General features: G+C 33.5%; 2 protein-coding genes across 2 annotated transcripts; one reads left to right on the top strand and one right to left on the bottom strand.

Annotated features, from left to right (window-relative positions):
• Positions 1–2,680: 2,680 nt before the first annotated feature.
• Positions 2,681–4,226, top strand: LOC21391351 (DNA damage-repair/toleration protein DRT100). Its single transcript, XM_010093677.2, has one exon. It carries the CDS (start codon positions 2,802–2,804, stop codon positions 3,903–3,905), a length of 1,104 nt encoding a protein of 367 aa, XP_010091979.1. The 5' UTR covers positions 2,681–2,801; the 3' UTR covers positions 3,906–4,226.
• A 3,377-nt stretch (positions 4,227–7,603) lies between these two features.
• On the bottom strand, positions 7,604–12,828 carry LOC21391350. Its single transcript, XM_010093676.2, has 11 exons — positions 11,972–12,828; positions 11,097–11,299; positions 10,804–11,001; positions 10,621–10,692; positions 10,296–10,391; positions 10,077–10,156; positions 9,880–9,955; positions 9,464–9,674; positions 8,990–9,292; positions 8,818–8,907; positions 7,604–8,657 (listed from the first exon to the last, which is right to left on the bottom strand). The coding sequence occupies exons 1-11, from the start codon at positions 12,495–12,497 to the stop codon at positions 7,912–7,914; spliced, it is 2,601 nt and encodes an 866-aa protein (XP_010091978.2). The 5' UTR covers positions 12,498–12,828; the 3' UTR covers positions 7,604–7,911.
• Between the last annotated feature and the right edge of the window lie 5,514 nt (positions 12,829–18,342).

Raw genomic sequence — 18,342 nt, 5'->3', positions numbered from 1 at the left:
ATTGACCAAAAGATGCTTAAAAAAAAAAAAACAAATATCTCTACGAGACTGAATACTTTTAATTAATACTATTTTTTAATTAATTAAAAGTGTATTAATTAAGAGTGAGTGGTAAATTAATATGGACTCAAGTACTGTGAGGATTTGAAAAAAAAAAAAAAAGAGATAAAACATTGCCTTAAGTTTATAAATACATGGGATAGCCTGCTCTTTTATTATTAATGATTGTTATATACTCACAGTACATGAATCATTAAAAACTTTTTCCCGTGCATGAAAACAGAGTGAAATTACGGATTGGTGTATAGACTACTCTTTAATTTTGTGCCAATATAATTAGAAGAGTGATTCTTTCATATGTCTAGTCTATCGGTAGGTTATATTTTTCTAACTGTTAGATTTATATATTTTTTAAGTTTTACATGATTTTATACAAATTTAACCAACATAAATTTGACTTACCGGTATGTTAGAGTGCCGAAGAATATCCATAATTAGAAATGCGACATATAGGTAGTCTTTAGATGATCAGCTAATTTTTATTTTTTATTTTTAAGAGATTAGGTTTGTGGAAGTTAAGTTCTTCAATTGTGTTTACGAGGACTGAGATATTAACGTTTTGGAAGATTCTTTGGTACGCCGGCGTACCGGTAAGTTAAGTTTTTTTAACCGTTAGATCTGCGTATTTTTTACTTTTACGTGATTTTATACAGATTTAACAGACAAAAAACCTGACATACATGTATGTTGACGTACTAAAGAAAGTTCCGTTTTATTTTATATTAAATGACTTATTATGAGTTATCCCTCACAAAAAAAGACTTATTATCAGTATAATAGGGTGATTGTTGGACCCCATTCTATTTTTTTTTCATTCACACGCATGATACACAGTGTGTATATATATTTACCACAAAAAGCCATGGTCTGATCTAGTTCAGTAGTTAATGGTCAAATATATTTGGCATTTCTTAATAATGCAACTGCAGAAAGACGAACTCATTTAACTCTTAATTTAGAGCAATACTCCAATAAATGTTTTTTAAGGTACTATTCAAATAAATCAAAAATTATAAAATGACTTATTATGAGTTATCCCTCACAAAAAAAGACTTATTATCAGTATAATAGGGTGATTGTTGGACCCCATTCTATTTTTTTTTTTTTTATGGTCAAATATATTTAGCATTTCTTAATAATGCAACTGCAGAAAGACGAACTCATTTAATTCTTAATTTAGAGCAATACTCCAATAAATGTTTTTTAAGGTACTATTCAAATAAATCTAAAATTATAAAAATATGTACTAAATGGAGTTTGCATTATTGCATTATTATGTATATAATTTAATAACCTGCTTTAAGGATGCTACTTTTTAGAGATTTCACTTTTGATTTCTTATAACTTATGTCTTTTCCTCACTTACTCCTATCATAATAAAAACCTTTTTGATATGGATTAATGGAGAATCTCGAAGTCCCAGAACCCATAACTTTGACATCATGATTCAAGATCCTCTCAAAAATTTATAAACCAACCTAACATTCTCTCTCTCTCTCTCTCTCTAGCGCGAGCATATACATATATATATATATATATATATATATATATATAGCCTCTTCTCATCGTACTTTCCACCCAAAAGCCAAATTAAAACTTTCCTCTCAACGACCCCCATAGCTCAGCTGTACATCTTCAATTATTAGCTGTTTAGCATTAATCATTCCCTTCACCTCGAGTAATATCCACCTCCTTTCTCCTCTCTCTGGTGCTTTCCGTTATATATAATTATAATAAAAAATTCAATCCAACTTAATTACATCCTCAAAATATTTTCAGGAAAAAATAACACGTGCATATATAGAACCCGTTTAATTTATTAATTTAAATTTTTAATTTGAGTTAAAATGTGATTTTATATGAGAATTTTTTATTATAGTAAAAAAAATTAAATGAGATTATTTTTAAAAACTTTTTATTATAATAAAACTTAAATTTTAAACTCAAATCGATAAAATAAACGAGACTATAAGAGATAACTTTGGCCAACGTTTTTCTCTGGAAGATAACCGGTAGGACCCCAAAAATACCACCAGCTTTAAACACATGTTGCCTTTTGGGGCAGTCATGATCATGCTCCAGTACAATGATGAAATAATTAAAGATAGAGAATTAATTTAGCAGCGTAAATATGAATATGTACAACTGGATTCAATTAATTTTACTAGCTAGTTCACTTCGTCAACGCCTAAACCATAACATTTTTGAACGTTGTGACTATATATATATATATAAGCGGATCATGTATATAAATAGTATTACGAGCTCCAGAGCTATTTTCTTCCTTAAATCTCTCGTATTTTTCGTGGTAAAAGAATAGTAGTAAATATGATATTGATAGGACAGAATTATATATTATTTGAAATTCTCCATCAGCATAAAAAATGAATAAATGTGTTGTAATTCTTATCAATCAATGAATAGCTGTGGCGTGGCGATAAATGGGATAATTCGAGGAAGCTAATAAGCCATAGCATGACATAGGCCATATGGGACTTGTTGCATTGAACCCACACCCCCCCCTATTGTGTGTGTACTCAATCCAAAACCCCACGTTAGGGGCAAAATCGTCCATTGAAAATGTTATCAGACTTATATATATATATATATATATATAGTTTCGTGATCTTATCCCAAAACTACACTCCCCAACGCACTGACGATTCAGAACCTCATCTCCCTTCTTCGTTACTAAACCAAACGTTAAAAAGAAACTTCATACAGATATATACTAGCTAGAAATGGGTGTCGGTAACGTGTATATTGTTGTGGTGTCGGTGATAGTAGCGAGTTTAAGTTGGGCCGTCGATGCCTGCCCGCCGTCGGAGCGGGCGGCGCTTCTCGCTTTCAAAGCGGCCCTTCACGAGCCCTATTTGGGCATCTTCAACTCTTGGACCGGCACAGACTGTTGTAAGAACTGGTATGGCATCAGCTGCGACCAGGAAACCCACCGGGTCGCCGACATAAACCTACGGGGTGAGTCCGAGGATCCGATTTTCGAGAAAGCGCACCGGACCGGATACATGACCGGATACATCTCACCCGCCATCTGCAAACTTCCTCGTCTATCGAGCGTCACCATCGCCGACTGGAAAGGAATCACCGGCGAGATCCCTAAGTGCATAACGTCGCTGCCGTTCCTCCGAATCCTCGATCTCATCGGGAACCGGATCTCCGGCGAGTTACCTGCAGACATCGGGCGGCTCCACCGCCTCACCGTCCTCAACGTCGCCGACAATCTGATCTCCGGCAGAATCCCGACGTCGCTGACGAACCTCTCCAGCTTGATGCACCTCGACCTCCGTAACAACCGGATCTCCGGCAGCCTCCCGCGGGACTTCCACCGCCTCGTGATGCTCAGCCGCGCTCTGCTCAGCCGGAACCAGATCAGCGGGACCATTCCGGCCGCGATTTCGAGAATCTACCGCCTGGCGGATCTGGATCTGTCCCTGAACAGACTCTCGGGATCAATCCCGGAATCGCTGGGGAAAATGGCGGTTTTGGCGACTTTGAACCTGGACGGTAATTTCATATCGGGGAATATTCCGGCGACTTTGGTTAACTCCGCGATAGGGAATTTGAACTTGAGCAGAAACGCGCTCACAGGAAGAATCCCAGACGTTTTCGATACGAGGTCGTACTTTACAGTACTGGACTTGTCGTACAACAGATTGTCGGGTCCGATCCCGAAATCTATATCCTCCGCTTCGTACATCGGACACTTGGATTTGAGCCACAACCATCTCTGCGGCCGAATCCCCTCCGGTTCGCCGTTTGATCATCTCGAAGCGTCGTCGTTTGCTTACAACGCTTGTCTATGTGGAAAGCCTCTAAAAGCATGCTAATTAATATAGTTTTTAATTTTTTTTGGTTTCTGAATCTAATTAAATCATGTGGTGAATATGCTTTTGTATTTTTAGTAAGTGTAAGAAAGAATATTATATGGGTTTTTTAAAACTTAATTACGCTCGTTGAATAAGTTGTTAATAGAGGGTTTTTTGTTTTTGTATTGGTGTGCATGAAATTGATGAATATCGGGTGCGATAGAGGCAGTTTGAGAGCTTTCTGTGGGATTCAGTAAAAGTGACGTTGATGAAGAGGGAATGAAACAGATTGTTAACAACTCATAGTGAGGGTTACGTTGCTACATGCAAGTGTTTTTGTAATGACTAGTGATGTGACCAAAAAGCATGTTTGCACTTTTTACGATCAAAGCCAACTTTCTCTTTTTGTTAGCAAAGGGAAAACTGAAAGCAACTCTTAGACGAGAATTTCTATTTTTTTCTTCGGAAAAAAAAAAAAAACTGTTCGATGAAAGTTAGGAGACATTTGATTTATAAATTAAAATTATGAAATTAAAATTATTATTAATTGACACATATTTTTTATAAAAAAAATATTATAATAAATTATAAATTATAATTTAAATCAAAATTACTAAGAGGATGTTTGGTAGAGGGATTTGTTCCTTTATTCGAATCATGATTCATGGTTCGTTACAATATTTTTTTTCACAAAAAATTCATGTAAATCGAAATAATTTAAATCACATAGTTTGAATTCTCAAACTAAACGTCCTCTAAATATTACAGTATTTAAAGTGGAGAATTGAAAAGTTTCGTTTAATTTTAGGTGGTTACAGTAAAAAGCTCTCAGAAAATGTCACATTAACTTTTTTTACTATAGTGAAAAGTTCTTAAAAAAATATCACATCTCAATTTAAATTAAAAATTCAAATATGTGAAGTGAAAGGAATTGAAATTTCACTGCACATTAGTAGCGTGGCGTTGGCCCAAAGAGTCAATTTTGTCGTCTAGTCTATCCTCATTTGCCGCTGTCGTTATCGTCGTTGTCATCATCATTTTACTTTTTCTTGGACAATAATCTTGTCGTTGAACAATTAATTAATTAATTAATTACAAAGACATAGTTTGGCTTTGCAAAGTATACTTGTCTTCTCCGTCTAAAAGTTTATACGAAGGATCTCGTTCTTCTTTGTTTTCTTCCAAATTAGTGTGCAAAAGTATTTTTTTTATTTTTATTTTTGCTGGTCGTGTGCAAAAGTATTTTTTTTTATTTTTATTTTTGCTGGTCGTGTGCAAAAGTATTTTAGCATTAATAACTATTAGTTCTTTTATTTTGTGTACCTTTTGAAATTAAATATAGTTGTATTCGTGACATGGGAGATGACAAAAAGAGAAGGGAAGGACTAAGGAGTACAAGCTAATTAGGAGGGCTTAAAGGGTAACATCCTCAGCATATGCATTTTTTTTTTGGACTATACATATGCAATTGCAATTAATTCAAGTTAATTTTTGTTTATTTTTATATTTTTCATTACAAAAAAAAAAAGAAAGCTTCAGCGAAATGTTAAAGGTAATCAAGCACGGAGCTATATATGAACAGTGGGGACACTTGCTTTACTCATGTTTTTTATTTTTAATTTTAACCAATCCATTTATTAGTATTTCAAATGAAATAGTTTTGTTTATGAATTTAAAATTATGATTTTAATTTTAAAATTTAAATTTTTTATGAGAGAAAAATACTATAAAATTTATTAAAAAAATACTATAAAAAATTCATAATTATAATTCATAATTAACGATGAACCGTGTGATAAAATTCTGAATTCGTTCCTCGAGCTGATTATTTTTTCATTTGTAGACAGGCACAGTACTGCTGTCCGGAGGTTTGGCATACAAAAATTAAGGAGTTGTTTGGTTGGGAGATTCATACCCTGATTTAAATCATGATTCATGATTCACTACAGTATTTTTTCTCATAAAAAATATACAAAAATAATTATAATCTACAAACTAAACGAAAAAGTGTACGAGTGCCACACATGTATTCATGATGATCCAAAAGCATGATAATGTATTATTGCATTCACACAGCTGTGCAGAAAAATAGGGAATAATTATACTGCAATAATTTCGAAGGAACGAGTGGTGCAGATTGGGTTTGCACAATATGGCAAAGACACCGCACGTGATGCATTAGTGTGACAACAATGACTTGATGAGGAGAGTGGAAAATTTTGCATTTAAGCAGAGGGGCCCAATGCTGAAACGTGTAAAAGCTAGTGCCATGTATAATTACTTATTAGGAGTGGGAGTGAGAAATGATTTATTCATTTTTATTCTGAAATAAGAATGAAAGCATTTAGTTATAGTTCCTATAAATATCACTTGTTAAATATGTCTACTCTTATCATGTTGGTGTCTCACCCAAATATTTAACGTCTTACTCAAGGACTTGTTCTTTTTATCTTTTTTGAGTTACGTGATTTGAATATAGATTCTAAGTTGAGTTTGAGTTATAATTTGAGTTAAAGTTGTAACTTGAGTTTGTGTTTGATTGTGTACATTTGAGTTATGGTTTGAGATAAGAATTTTTTTGAGTTTGTATTTGAGTGAGTCAAAACTTAAATTTGTATTTAGATAGTATTTTAAAAAAAACTCAATGCTGAAGGAAAATTTTAATAGGGTATATAGGTGGGGTTTTATTCGTCTTTTCGTTGTCAACGCATAGAAAAAAATCATCTCAATCAGAATTAAAATGAAAAAGTTATAACATTTTTAAGAATAGAAAAAATAATATGTTTATTAATTTGAGTTCGAGTTTCTGAATTCGAGTTGAATGAAAAACTTAAATTTGAGTTTTAATCTCAAACTCGAATTCAAACTTAAATGAATATAAATTTAAATAAAATTATAATTCGAGTTATTTTTTTAAATTTTTAACTAAAAAAAAAGACCGCCGAACAGGCCCTCAATTTCACGATTCTCGATTTTAATTTGAAAAAAAAAAAGAAAAGTATTCGTTTCCTTTCTCGATTTTGTGTTTTCTTTGACGGAAAACAATCTACCCGACAATTTCCCACTTTCATGTAGAGACGTGTGGCACTAGCAATGGTTTATTGAAAAACGACGCATTGCCATTTCATCAAACCCCAACATCCTATTCCTACAATGACAATGACAATGACAAAAAAAAAAAAAGAAAAAAAAAAGCCCAATACATGCATTAAGTGACGTATATTGTAATAGTTTAACAAGATCGTTTTCGTTTTCTAAGAGTTCTAGCAAAGTTTATTTATGTTTAAATTATCTGTCGTTTTTATTTTGCCGTCGTTTTCTGAGGATATTATCGTTTTTAGGTTGTTGTCGTTTTTAAGGATATTGTCGTTTGTTTACGGTTATTTTTGTTACTCTCATTTTTCATGTTTCTTTTGTTAGGATGATTGTTATTCTTTTCACAAGAAATCGTCTTTTTTTTTTTTTTTTAATAAAAAAACTACTGTCGGTTATTAGTTTAGTGAGATTTTCTTCTTGTTGTTTTTAGGTCATTGTCGTTTAGCGTGTTCTCGTTTTTTGAGGTCTTTCTTGTTGCAGCTTATATTCAATTTCGTGTTTTCTTCACGCAAAACAACATAAACAGCGACATCCTACAATGACAATGTCAAACTGTAGAGAAGTACATGTGTGCACTATTTCAGGTCATAAAGACGCACTTGTGTAAACTCAATTGCCTTCCATATTAACACCAGTTAATCATTTCTCTGAGCCATAGGCTTTGAAGAACACAAACAAGAATCTCAAGGGACACACACATACAGCAAAGGGACTAATAAATATACTTTTATCATCCGTTCCCAAATTCTTCTTTCTCTAGCTTCAATCTTCAATCACTCTCTATAAACTGAGGCTAAAAATGTTTCATATGAAGATCATCTACACTTTTCAGAAAATTTATTCTTCAACTAGTAACAACTGTCCAGAAAGGAATTTTGTTGTTTAATTGCATGTTTGTAACTGGTTTTCCCAGTATTCTGTCCTAACTTATCTAAGTGTGAATGTTAAAATAAACGGTATAAGATTCATCCCTGAGGCTCAACAATGGCGCCAAAAGAAAATTCCTTGATGCCCCTTTGGCCACAAAGCTTATAGGATGATACTCACTCAGTCCTTTATTCATTACAAAGCTTGCTGCCTGACTGAATGCCGCGTCTGACGGCTCATTATTGCAGCTTAGCTTCAAGCTTCCACCAGATTGATAGTCCGCATTGTACACAAAGCAACCTCTGTTGCTTTCTGATTCCAAGGACACCGTTTCTGAACTTCCGTCTAATCCGGAAGCAAGGAGGAAAACTGATGAAGAGCCCTTCTCACTGGAGGAATCCGCGACTGTAAGATCCTCTTCTCCTTGATGCACTACCACCATGCCTGGCAAATCAAGCGGTTCGAACTTGACTGTCTGGCCAATGATGTCGTTCATCGTGGAGTGTTTTGAGGAAGACGATTCCTCAAAGATGAGCCTGAAACTGGCTTGCACTGCTGCATCGGTCCCAGATTCGGGAAGTTTTTTCATTGTGATTGATTGGTTTGCATTCGTCAAGACAAATATTGATTTTCCAAGCTGTTGGGAGAAAGTGACCAGATCATTGTTGTAAGAGGAAGGGATTGGAGTTATCCAGTCTGAAGGAGAGCTAGCTGATCCTGTTTTGATTTCCCAGTCACCACTGGTATGAGCTGCAAGCAGATAGGGGCCATAAAGAATTCCCTGAATTGAAGCATACTCAGGCCTGTCATCTGTTTTATTTCAGGGAAAATAAAAACTTGGTTAGTGCAATATCTTTCATTAAGATCAAAGATCATCTTTTTGCCGATCAATGAGATTGTTAAAACTTATGCTAGCAATAGGGAAATGCGCGAGTTTATAAATTTTTTTGCAGTATCCAAATAAAGCTACCTTTAATAGGGTCTTGCCTTAGACTAATGGGCAGCTGAAGGGTTACTACATCACCAGGGCTCCAGTTTCTAGTGATTGATAGAAAACTACCTGTATTTAGAAATGAATAAGTAGAAATTTCCGCTGCTCGAAAGCAAGGCAAAACTCAAGGTTCAAGTGTTTGTATCTCAACCTGGTGATGGTTGTAGAGCGTAATCTTGACCATTTAACTTTGCCTTTGCGCCATCGGAATGCGTCCAACTCGGAATCCGCAAGTTTAAGGTAGATGATTGACCTGTTCCCACAGGTGAAACCGTCAAAGACACCCGAAGATAAGGATCCCCTGAGTTAACAGGATCAACTTTCTGATTCAGCTTAAGTTTTCCTAATGCCCAGTTGAGTGAGCTTGATATGTACTGGATGATATAGAGACCAGGATTGTCTCCTCCTTCCTCAAAATATATAGAATCTCCTAGCTTTGAAAATGATTCAGTTCCTGAAGGAAAACAAAAAAAGATCAAAAGTTTAGTAATCAATTTTTGTAACTGTTAATCACTGGAGGAGAATTCATTTGCATAACCAACACGTTTAAGAAAATGATTCACATGAAAAGAGAATATAATTTCCCCAAAATATGAAAGTATAAAAAAGGAGAACAATCTCGTACCTGTACCATAACAGCACCAAAAAGACTCAAACGGTGTTCCCCATCCATGATAGCTTTTGGCCTTGGAAACTCCTCGGCCAAGTGGAAGCATGTAGATCATAATTCCAGGTTCTCTTCCTCTTTGGATGCTCAGCACACCATTCGTTAGAGCGCGCTCGTAGAAATCTGCGTAAACCACTTCTTTCGTCCACCTAAATAGATGGCGAGAGACCTGCAAAATTGTAAAAATGTACGTCAGTTAAATTAACACTCATGATTAAAAGTAAATATGATGTTAAGTCCATAGTTAAAAAAATGCTCAATTGTCATAATCCAATGATGTTTTTGATCATTTTACAACTTGCCACTAAAAAAATGTAGATAAGTTGGTGATCACCAAAGGAAAAAAAAAGAAATGAAAGCACAGAAATAGATACCTTGAGCATGTTGTAAGTTGTACAAGATTCTTCATTCTCAGTGCCCAATCTGGTTGCCAATCTCTTTGGCTCTGACCTGCTCACAAAAGAAAAAGTTAAAGCAAAGCCGCGAATGAGAAAAAAAAAGGAATTAATATGGTAATTAAAGTTTGTTATAACCTGACAAAAGAATGATACAAGGGCCTAACAATAGTTACCAGAATTCGCTGGCTGATGTTCCTCCTGTTGCGTAGCTGTGAGATGAGTTCACAATGTCCATGAAGTACGTCCCTATTTCCTGGCAATTCGAACAAAATGTGAGATCTCAAAACAAAATCATTGGGATTTTTTTATCACAAATTAAATCATATGAAAGATAAATCAACACTTCGGTTATTAAACTTGATAAGCTCTACGAATGAAACAAAAGGAACTACCTTATAAAGTGGATCACCAGTGACTTCGTATCGCATTTGAGAACCAATAACAATTGGAATATGTGTATTGGCATGAAAACCAGCTATATCATCAGCCTACAAACATGAGAAAAGATTTTGGTAATACAGAATGGCTTCATTAAAACCACAAAAAATCTGAACCGATTCTTCTGTTCCTGTTGAGTGTTGACTATACATATTGGTTACACTTTTGTCTACATATTTACTACGGAAAAAGAAAAAGGAAAAGAAAAATCTTAGGAAAATCAAAGGGCAAAGCAAAGCTAGCCAAAAAAAAAAAAAAAAAAAAAGAAAGCATGGTTACCTGGACTGCAAGCAAGCCTAGAAAGCATGGTTTGTCAAACAGGTGAGCCAACAACAAATGCTTTGGATTTGCCTGATCATAGTAATCAACAAAAAAAAAAAAATGTAAGCTAAAAATTCAAAGCTTACAATGACACTAGTGTAGTATTGCAAAGCCAAAAAAAGAATCATCTGAATTACGTACCGTTATTCTGTATAACTTATAAAGCACATCATTCATTCCGCCAGTTTCTTCGTTGAGTGATAGATAATGTCTCTCCACTGTGTATTTGGTAATTACATTCTGAACTCGGTTGTAAAAGTAGTCGACCATCGATGTCATGATTTTGAAAGCCTGATTGTTACCAGCAAATGTATATTGATCCAACAAACCTGATAGGATCTGTCAAAGTAAACAAGTTGTAATGTATAAACACTTTTTAGGCCACATGGATTTGTTGTTGCATCCACTGAAACAGTTAGACTCAAGATCTCTACCTTGTGAATGGTGTAGTACGGAGCCCAGACAGGTTTGATAGCCTCAAAACGATCGAATTGCTCGGATGGAAAAGCAGAAAGATATCCTGTGCCTATTTTTTCCTGACAAGCGGATAGATAGGACACCACAGAAGTCATTTTCTCCTTTAAGCTTTTGTTGTGAGTGCTAGCCCACATTTGTGCTGATGCACTCAAGTAATGGCCTGCAAGATAACAAAACCGAGCTCTTTTTTTGTTACAAAAATTGAGAGTATAAAAGTTAAACTCTTCATCTGAAGTTGAAGATAATCCAAGAGTTCACAGAAACAGAACAGCTTCTAGAAACCACATAATTTCATTGAAAAAAAAAAAAATTGTATGAGCAGATAAACATCAACACATATCTTACAAAAGTACTATTTTACATATACAAGTAATCATCATTTAATACATGTTTTCATGTGTATTAGGGGGAAAGAAAAAGCAACTAAAAATAACAATATTTCATACTAAGAAGAAAAACATTAACGTATATCTCACACAAGACATTATTAACATAAACAAATAAACACCATTTAGCACATGTGCTCTTGTGTATTTGGGGGAGAAACACACCTGCTATAAACAACAGTAATTCATACCAAGTATGAAGAGAAGAACATGAACAAATATCTTACAAAAAAAATCATTACTAACATTAACAAATAAACATTAATTAGCACGTGTTCTTTTGTATTAGGGGGAACAAAGAAAAAGCTACTAAAAAGAACAGTAGTTCATATCAAGTTTGAACACAACAACATGAACATACATATTATTACAAAAGACATTATTAACATAAACAAATAAACATAATTAGTATTTATGTAATTAGGGAAAAGTAAACAAAAACCAACCTACAAAATGACCACGAAGCTCAATACTTGGGTCCTCCCAACCCTTGTAAGGTTTACCAGGCGTTGGCAAACCAGCAGTTTTTCTAAAACTCCAAACTAAGTTATCCTCATCCAACATCAACAGATACTCCAAATTGGTCTGCTGAGCACGCCCATGTGGCGAATCCGGATCCAACCTCACATCATGTAAAGACACCTCCTTCAGAACATCTCCGGACCCATCGGAACCGATTCCAGAAGTCTTCATCTTCCGGTACATCATGGTCCAATCGAACTCGTCTTCTTCTCTCAAAAGCTTCCTCGGAAGCAAATTCCACCACGCGGAGTCGTCTGTTGGGGTCAAATGGTAGTGAGAGAACATCTCCTTCTTCCAAGTCTCGTTCTTGGACGTCAGAATCTCGTATCTGAGAGTGTGCGATGAGAGCTGAGTGGGAGTGTTTGTACACTCCTTAGCCATAACAACATACCCAGATAGCTCAAACGCCATAAACATAACTAAAAACAAATAAAAAGCAGAATTCTTCATTTTTACTGATAACCCAGATTGGAATTTGACTTGGAAAAAAACATATGATCTGAAGACTGAGAAATCAGGACATTTGGTTTGAGTGAAGTTTGTTGAAGAGGAAAAAGGCAAAGAATAGTTAAAAAGTGGAGTCAGTTGAAGCACTATTTATCCACAAGACAATCTCGTGAAAGCTAAGAATGCATTTCTTGTAAAGTGAAGGAGGATTGAGGAATGTCCAAACCAAACAATAATTCCAATCAATAATAATATACAAGTTTATTTTTGTTTTTATTTTTTTGTTCTGTAAATACAGAGAGAAGAGAGATGAAGGGATTAGAGACAGGTAAGAATCACGGATACGGATGTTTTTATCTTTTGGGAGGGACAGGTTTGACCGATTCACATTTGGGTAATCGCTGGATTTTACAAATTTTTAGTATTTTTTATAAAAAATCCAAATGCTAAATAGGAGAGACGTTCGTGGTAGTTAGCCGAATTCACGAGCCGTTTAGATTTTCTTACAATTTTCACTGCTTTTCCATTTTTTTTCCTTCATAATTTTTTAGAGGAATTTGTTTAAGAGAGTTTTTTTTTTTTTGGTATTTATTTGTAGAGTTCGATTCTTTGATGACATTATCAGTACTTAAAAGTTAGTAATGTATTTGTGCGGAAAAAGTACTAAAATTTGCTGCTTTCTCCGCTGGCACCGTAAAAAGCCATACCTTTTTATTTTTAATAATTTTATTTATTTATTTATATTCCGTGAGTCGTTAATTTTCGGTGGAAAAGTTCGCGGGCTTTTCCCTTTTCAAGGGGTTTTAATTCACGAGTGTTCCCCTTTTCCCCCTAAATCGAATGTGATAACTTATTTTTTTTGTTGCAACTTTTCACTGTATCGAAAACACATTTTGACGTAAAGTCTAATCAATACACTAACCAAATAACACTGATAATTTATCAAGTTTATGTAGGGCTGTTCATAAAGCCAAAGAACCCGCAAATCCAATTTACCTCGCCTCAACCCAAGCTGAAAAAAGCAACTTGCAACATTATTTTTAAATTTTCAGCCTATTATATCTCTGGCCTGAAATGTTTGGGGCGGATTGCGGGTTAGACCCATAATAACCCGCAATCCCCAACCCAACCCGCACAACATACCCCCAAGCTTTCGGCCCAAGCCGAACTGCCCAAGTTCTACCTTAGGCTCGCTAATATTAGGGTTCACAATCTCATTCTCGGTCTCCTCTCCCGTGAACCCCCTCTTTTTGCCTCTTTCTTTTCAGTTTTTCCTCTTCTTCCTCTCCCTTGAACCCTCTCATAACTCTCTCCTCATTGCTCAGTCCTTTCGGCCGCCGTCTTGCCCACTTTCTCCGGTGTTCTCTAGCCGGACTGATAAGGATGGTTGCTATTTCTATTTAATGATGAAGTTTGAATATTATATTGAACTTTAAGTCTTTGATTTTTTGAATGTTGAAACCGACCACCCAACCCACCCCGTACCGCCCCAACCCAACCCGAACATCGTTGGGTTGTGAAATTTTTCTAACATCGTTAGGGCCAAATATGTACAACCCGCACTCTTTAGGACGGGAAAAAAAAGTCTCACCCCGCACCAACCCAACCCATAAATAGCCTTAAGTTTATGTGAATAGCCAACTTAACCTTTCATTATCACGGACTGCCCTAAACTTAGTTTTCCACTAAAATAATTTAATAGGTATCATTGTTTGGTCTTGATATATATACTAATTACATGGTGAGTAGTGGAGCTTACTAGGCATTATTATAGAAAGGAAAAAAAAAACAAAAACTAGCATATAAGTGAGAATTTATGAGGTGTTATTATTAGTATCGACCTAAAAATGATAACTGCTTATTCTAGAAAAGAAATACTAATGGCGAGGACAGCGACAGGAAACCTCAAATTGAAAATGATTATGAAATAACTCTTTCAACTTTTGCAACTAATCAATTTTGATTGAATTGACTATTAACCTAATTACAACTTGGAAAGCAGGAATTTTTTTCCCTAGTTATTTCGATAACCAGAGTTTAATTCATAAAACTTGACGTGAGAGGGTAATGAATAAACTACTCCTACCAGTAACATTGACATCATATTATTTAATTTTCACTAACAAAGTCTTTTTTTTTTTTTTATATCATTTGGGGTTACAGAACATAATGAACATTAAAGTATTGGTCGATTAGCCTGATTGCTTTATTAAGGTTAGGGAATCGAATGTGTGTTCTGAAAAATATATATCGAAATCCGGTTTGTTGGGAGAAGCAACTTGAAGTTTTGTTTTTACATTTAATTGTTTATTAATATTTTTTGGTTGGAAAAGCAAATTTTGTTTTAATATGGAGTGTGGGACGATTAAGCCTCGATATCACAAGCGATTACTTTGGCAGTTTTGGACATTTTATCACCAAGAAAAGATTTATATTGGTGGAATATTTTTTTCCACCTGCTGATTGTGGAAAAAGTTACTTAAAAATAAAAAGGAAATCTTTTTGTCCATGGAACTCCAAAAACTTACAAGAAGATCGTACCCATAAAACTCATTGTCAAATGCATCTACCGTCTCTCTCTCTCTCTCTCTCTCTAAATAAAATCGGTAGTCTTTATTTTCTTTAGTCACTTTTTACCTAGTTGTGTATAAGCAATTGTACCTACCAACCGCAAAAAAAAAATCAATAGAGAGAGAGAGAGATGTTGATATGATTCGTTTGCTGAGTTGGAAATATATAAAACGCATGTGACAGACACACACATACATATATATATATATATATATATATACTGAAAAAGGCAAGCACGACCAACTTCTGTCGTTACATCAATTTCGTGGCTGTTATCTACTAAACATTATCTTTACATCCTGATTGAAGAATAAACTTGCTCTTAATGCTACTCTATAGAATAACTTAGCCATTACTTGAAGAAATTAGACCATTTTGCTTGCTTACTAATCACTTGCTACTGCTTATTCATGAGCTGGCTTGCTTTGTGTCAAAACTCTCTTCGGCCTGTGATGGGACATTCCCTAAATTGTCCTTTTCAAAGGCGTTGTGGAACAAGTTGCACTAAAGTTTCTCACTTTCTTTGAGCTATGGTTATCAGATTCAGAGATATTATAAGAATCTACCACAATATCTCATTCTTCCATATACAGAAAACAGAAAATACTGATCATATTCCACAGTTTTGCTGTGTTTGGTTTCAAGGAAAATAAGGGCCCAAATGCTTTTGTTTCTTTCCTCTATTGTAAACGGTCATTGTGGTTGATCTGTCTGTAAATTTTGTGTGTTCGGATTTTAAAAATTTTATCTTTAAAAAAAAAAAAAAAGGTAAATCTGGTTTTTGTCCCCCGTTTTGCCAGTTCTTGTCAAACTAACCAAATGGAATGTCAACAATACATCTTAACTCAATCCATACTTTTCTAAAGTCTGAACCATGTTCCACCATTAAGAAAAAGTAACTATTTATATGAAAGGTATGGTGGTCACAGAGAATTTGTGGGTTTGAGTGCTTTTAAAAGGGGATGCAATAATTCAGTTGTAGTTGGAGAATTTAGATGCTATTGAAGTTACATAAAGCGACCCTGCAATTTATCATTTATTTTATTTTTAAATTTTTACCAAATGATTGATGATCTGTACTGTTCAAAAGATTAGTTGAAGAACATTGCCATTATAGTTATTGAGAGCTTACATATATAATGACTCTAATGTTTCCTAAATAGATAAATAAATAATGACCAAACGAGGTTGTAAAAATCTATCAGAACACTTAACAGTGGATTACAGTTATGAATCATAACTAGTGAAATGTATTAGTAAAAAATCAATATCAAATATTCAATAGGATAAGTATTTCAGCGTGTCTAACTGCACTGGCCCATCACTAATAGGAGGTTCAATTGTCAAGTGGTCATGTTGCTAAGACTTTTGAGCACCATGTCCATGGTACCTCCTCACTATCTGAAGAGTGGAACAATTCAAGTGCAATTAGACTACTTGGCAATGATATTTTTATGGTACATCTCACATTTTTTTTGGTTGTACATAATTTTCTGGATTTTTAGCACATTTGCCCTCCTAAACTTGTCGTGATTTAGCAAAATATTCTCTAAATTTTTAATATTGACAAGTTGTCTCCTCAACTTGTAAAGTTGTTGTAATGTGCCCCATTTTGATAATAATTGTATTAAATTAGTGTCAAAAAAGCATGTTCAGCTAAAAATTTCAATATTCTAATTTAAATGTAATACAAATATTTTAATATCTCAACTTTTAATCCCTTAAATCTAATAAATAATTTGAGTAAATTTAGTTAAATGAGACACATTGCAACAAGTTTATAAGTTTGGAGAGTAACTTGTCAAAATTAAAAGTTTATGAAACAATTTGTTAAATCACGACAAGTTTGAGGATTGTGCCAAAAAAACCTTAATTTTCAATTTTAGCCGTAGATGAAAAAAATAATGTAGACCGTTGAAAAAGAAAAGTTATTTTTTTTCCTCTTAGCTACCATGTGACAATAGTTGCAACAATTTAAACGGTTGAAATTATTCAAGCCTTATTTGATGGTTGAAAAATAAAATAAAAAGTATATAAGACTGGTAGCGATGAGGTTGGCATATCCTTAAAACCTTATCTAGTAAACAATTAGCCTAAAATAGTACATACTCCTAATGTCCTTTTCCTAGGTGCATTGCTTACGCAACAGGGGATCATGAAAATGGAAAACCTGATTGCGACAGTGGACGAGTATGCAAATGTCACTGTATTACAGGATCGGTAGTTATATTTAAGGGTAGAGACAGAGTTTCCTATGAGAAGTGAAGAAAACGAGGGTGCGTTTAGAATCATTTCTACGTATTTTTTGAAGTACAAAAATAAAAACAGTTTATAAATTACGTTTGTTTAATAAAAATTTCAAAAATAAAAACAAAAACAAAAAATAATGTGCGTGTTTAGAACCGTTTTTAAAAACGATTTTCATGTATTTCGAGAAATAAAAAATGAAAATAAAAACAAAACGATGTTTGTTTAGCAAATATTTTAAAAACAAAAATAGTGATAATAGTTTTTGTGAATGATTTAGAAAACAGTTAGAAAGTTATTTTCACTTTTCTCTTTTCATTTTTTAGTACTTATTAATAATATTATAATATATTAATTAATAAACATGATTTTACTGTTTATTATACTAAAAATAATCTCATAAAAAACTAAACAAACATAATTTCAGAATCGGTCCCATAATGATTCTCAAAACAATTTCATTTTTACTTTTTAATGAAAACAATATCATTTTGAAACCAATTCTAAACGCTTATGAGAATGATTTTTGTGAAGAAAATAGAAAATGATTGAAAGTGGTTTTCTCTTTTCCGTTTTCATTTTCTAGTACTTATCAATAAAGTTATATTAAATAATTAATTACAAATGACTAATTATATTATATATTAATTAATAATTAATGAATAGATATACATAATAACTAATAAATAGATAGTAATTACTTAATTATTAATTAAATATTAATTTATTATAATTAAGTTTTTAATTTTATTAATAAAATAATAAATAATATATTAAGTAATTATTTAGTTAAAGATTAATTGCCAAAAATAAATTATATAACATATTAACAATAAAACAAGTAATAATAGGTTATTAAATAAATAATTAATAATTAATATATCAATCATATATTATGTTAATTATAATATATTAATTAGTAAATAGTTGGTAAATAAAAAATAAATAGTAATTATTCAATTAATAATTAATATTAAATTATAATTATCAATATGTAATATACTAATCAATAATAATTAATAATTGATAA

This window comes from Morus notabilis, unplaced genomic scaffold (genome assembly GCF_000414095.1).
Source record: "Morus notabilis unplaced genomic scaffold, ASM41409v2 Scaffold18, whole genome shotgun sequence".
In the NCBI taxonomy this organism is placed as follows: Eukaryota; Viridiplantae; Streptophyta; class Magnoliopsida; order Rosales; family Moraceae; genus Morus; species Morus notabilis.
This window is presented reverse-complemented; position numbering and strand designations above follow the sequence as displayed.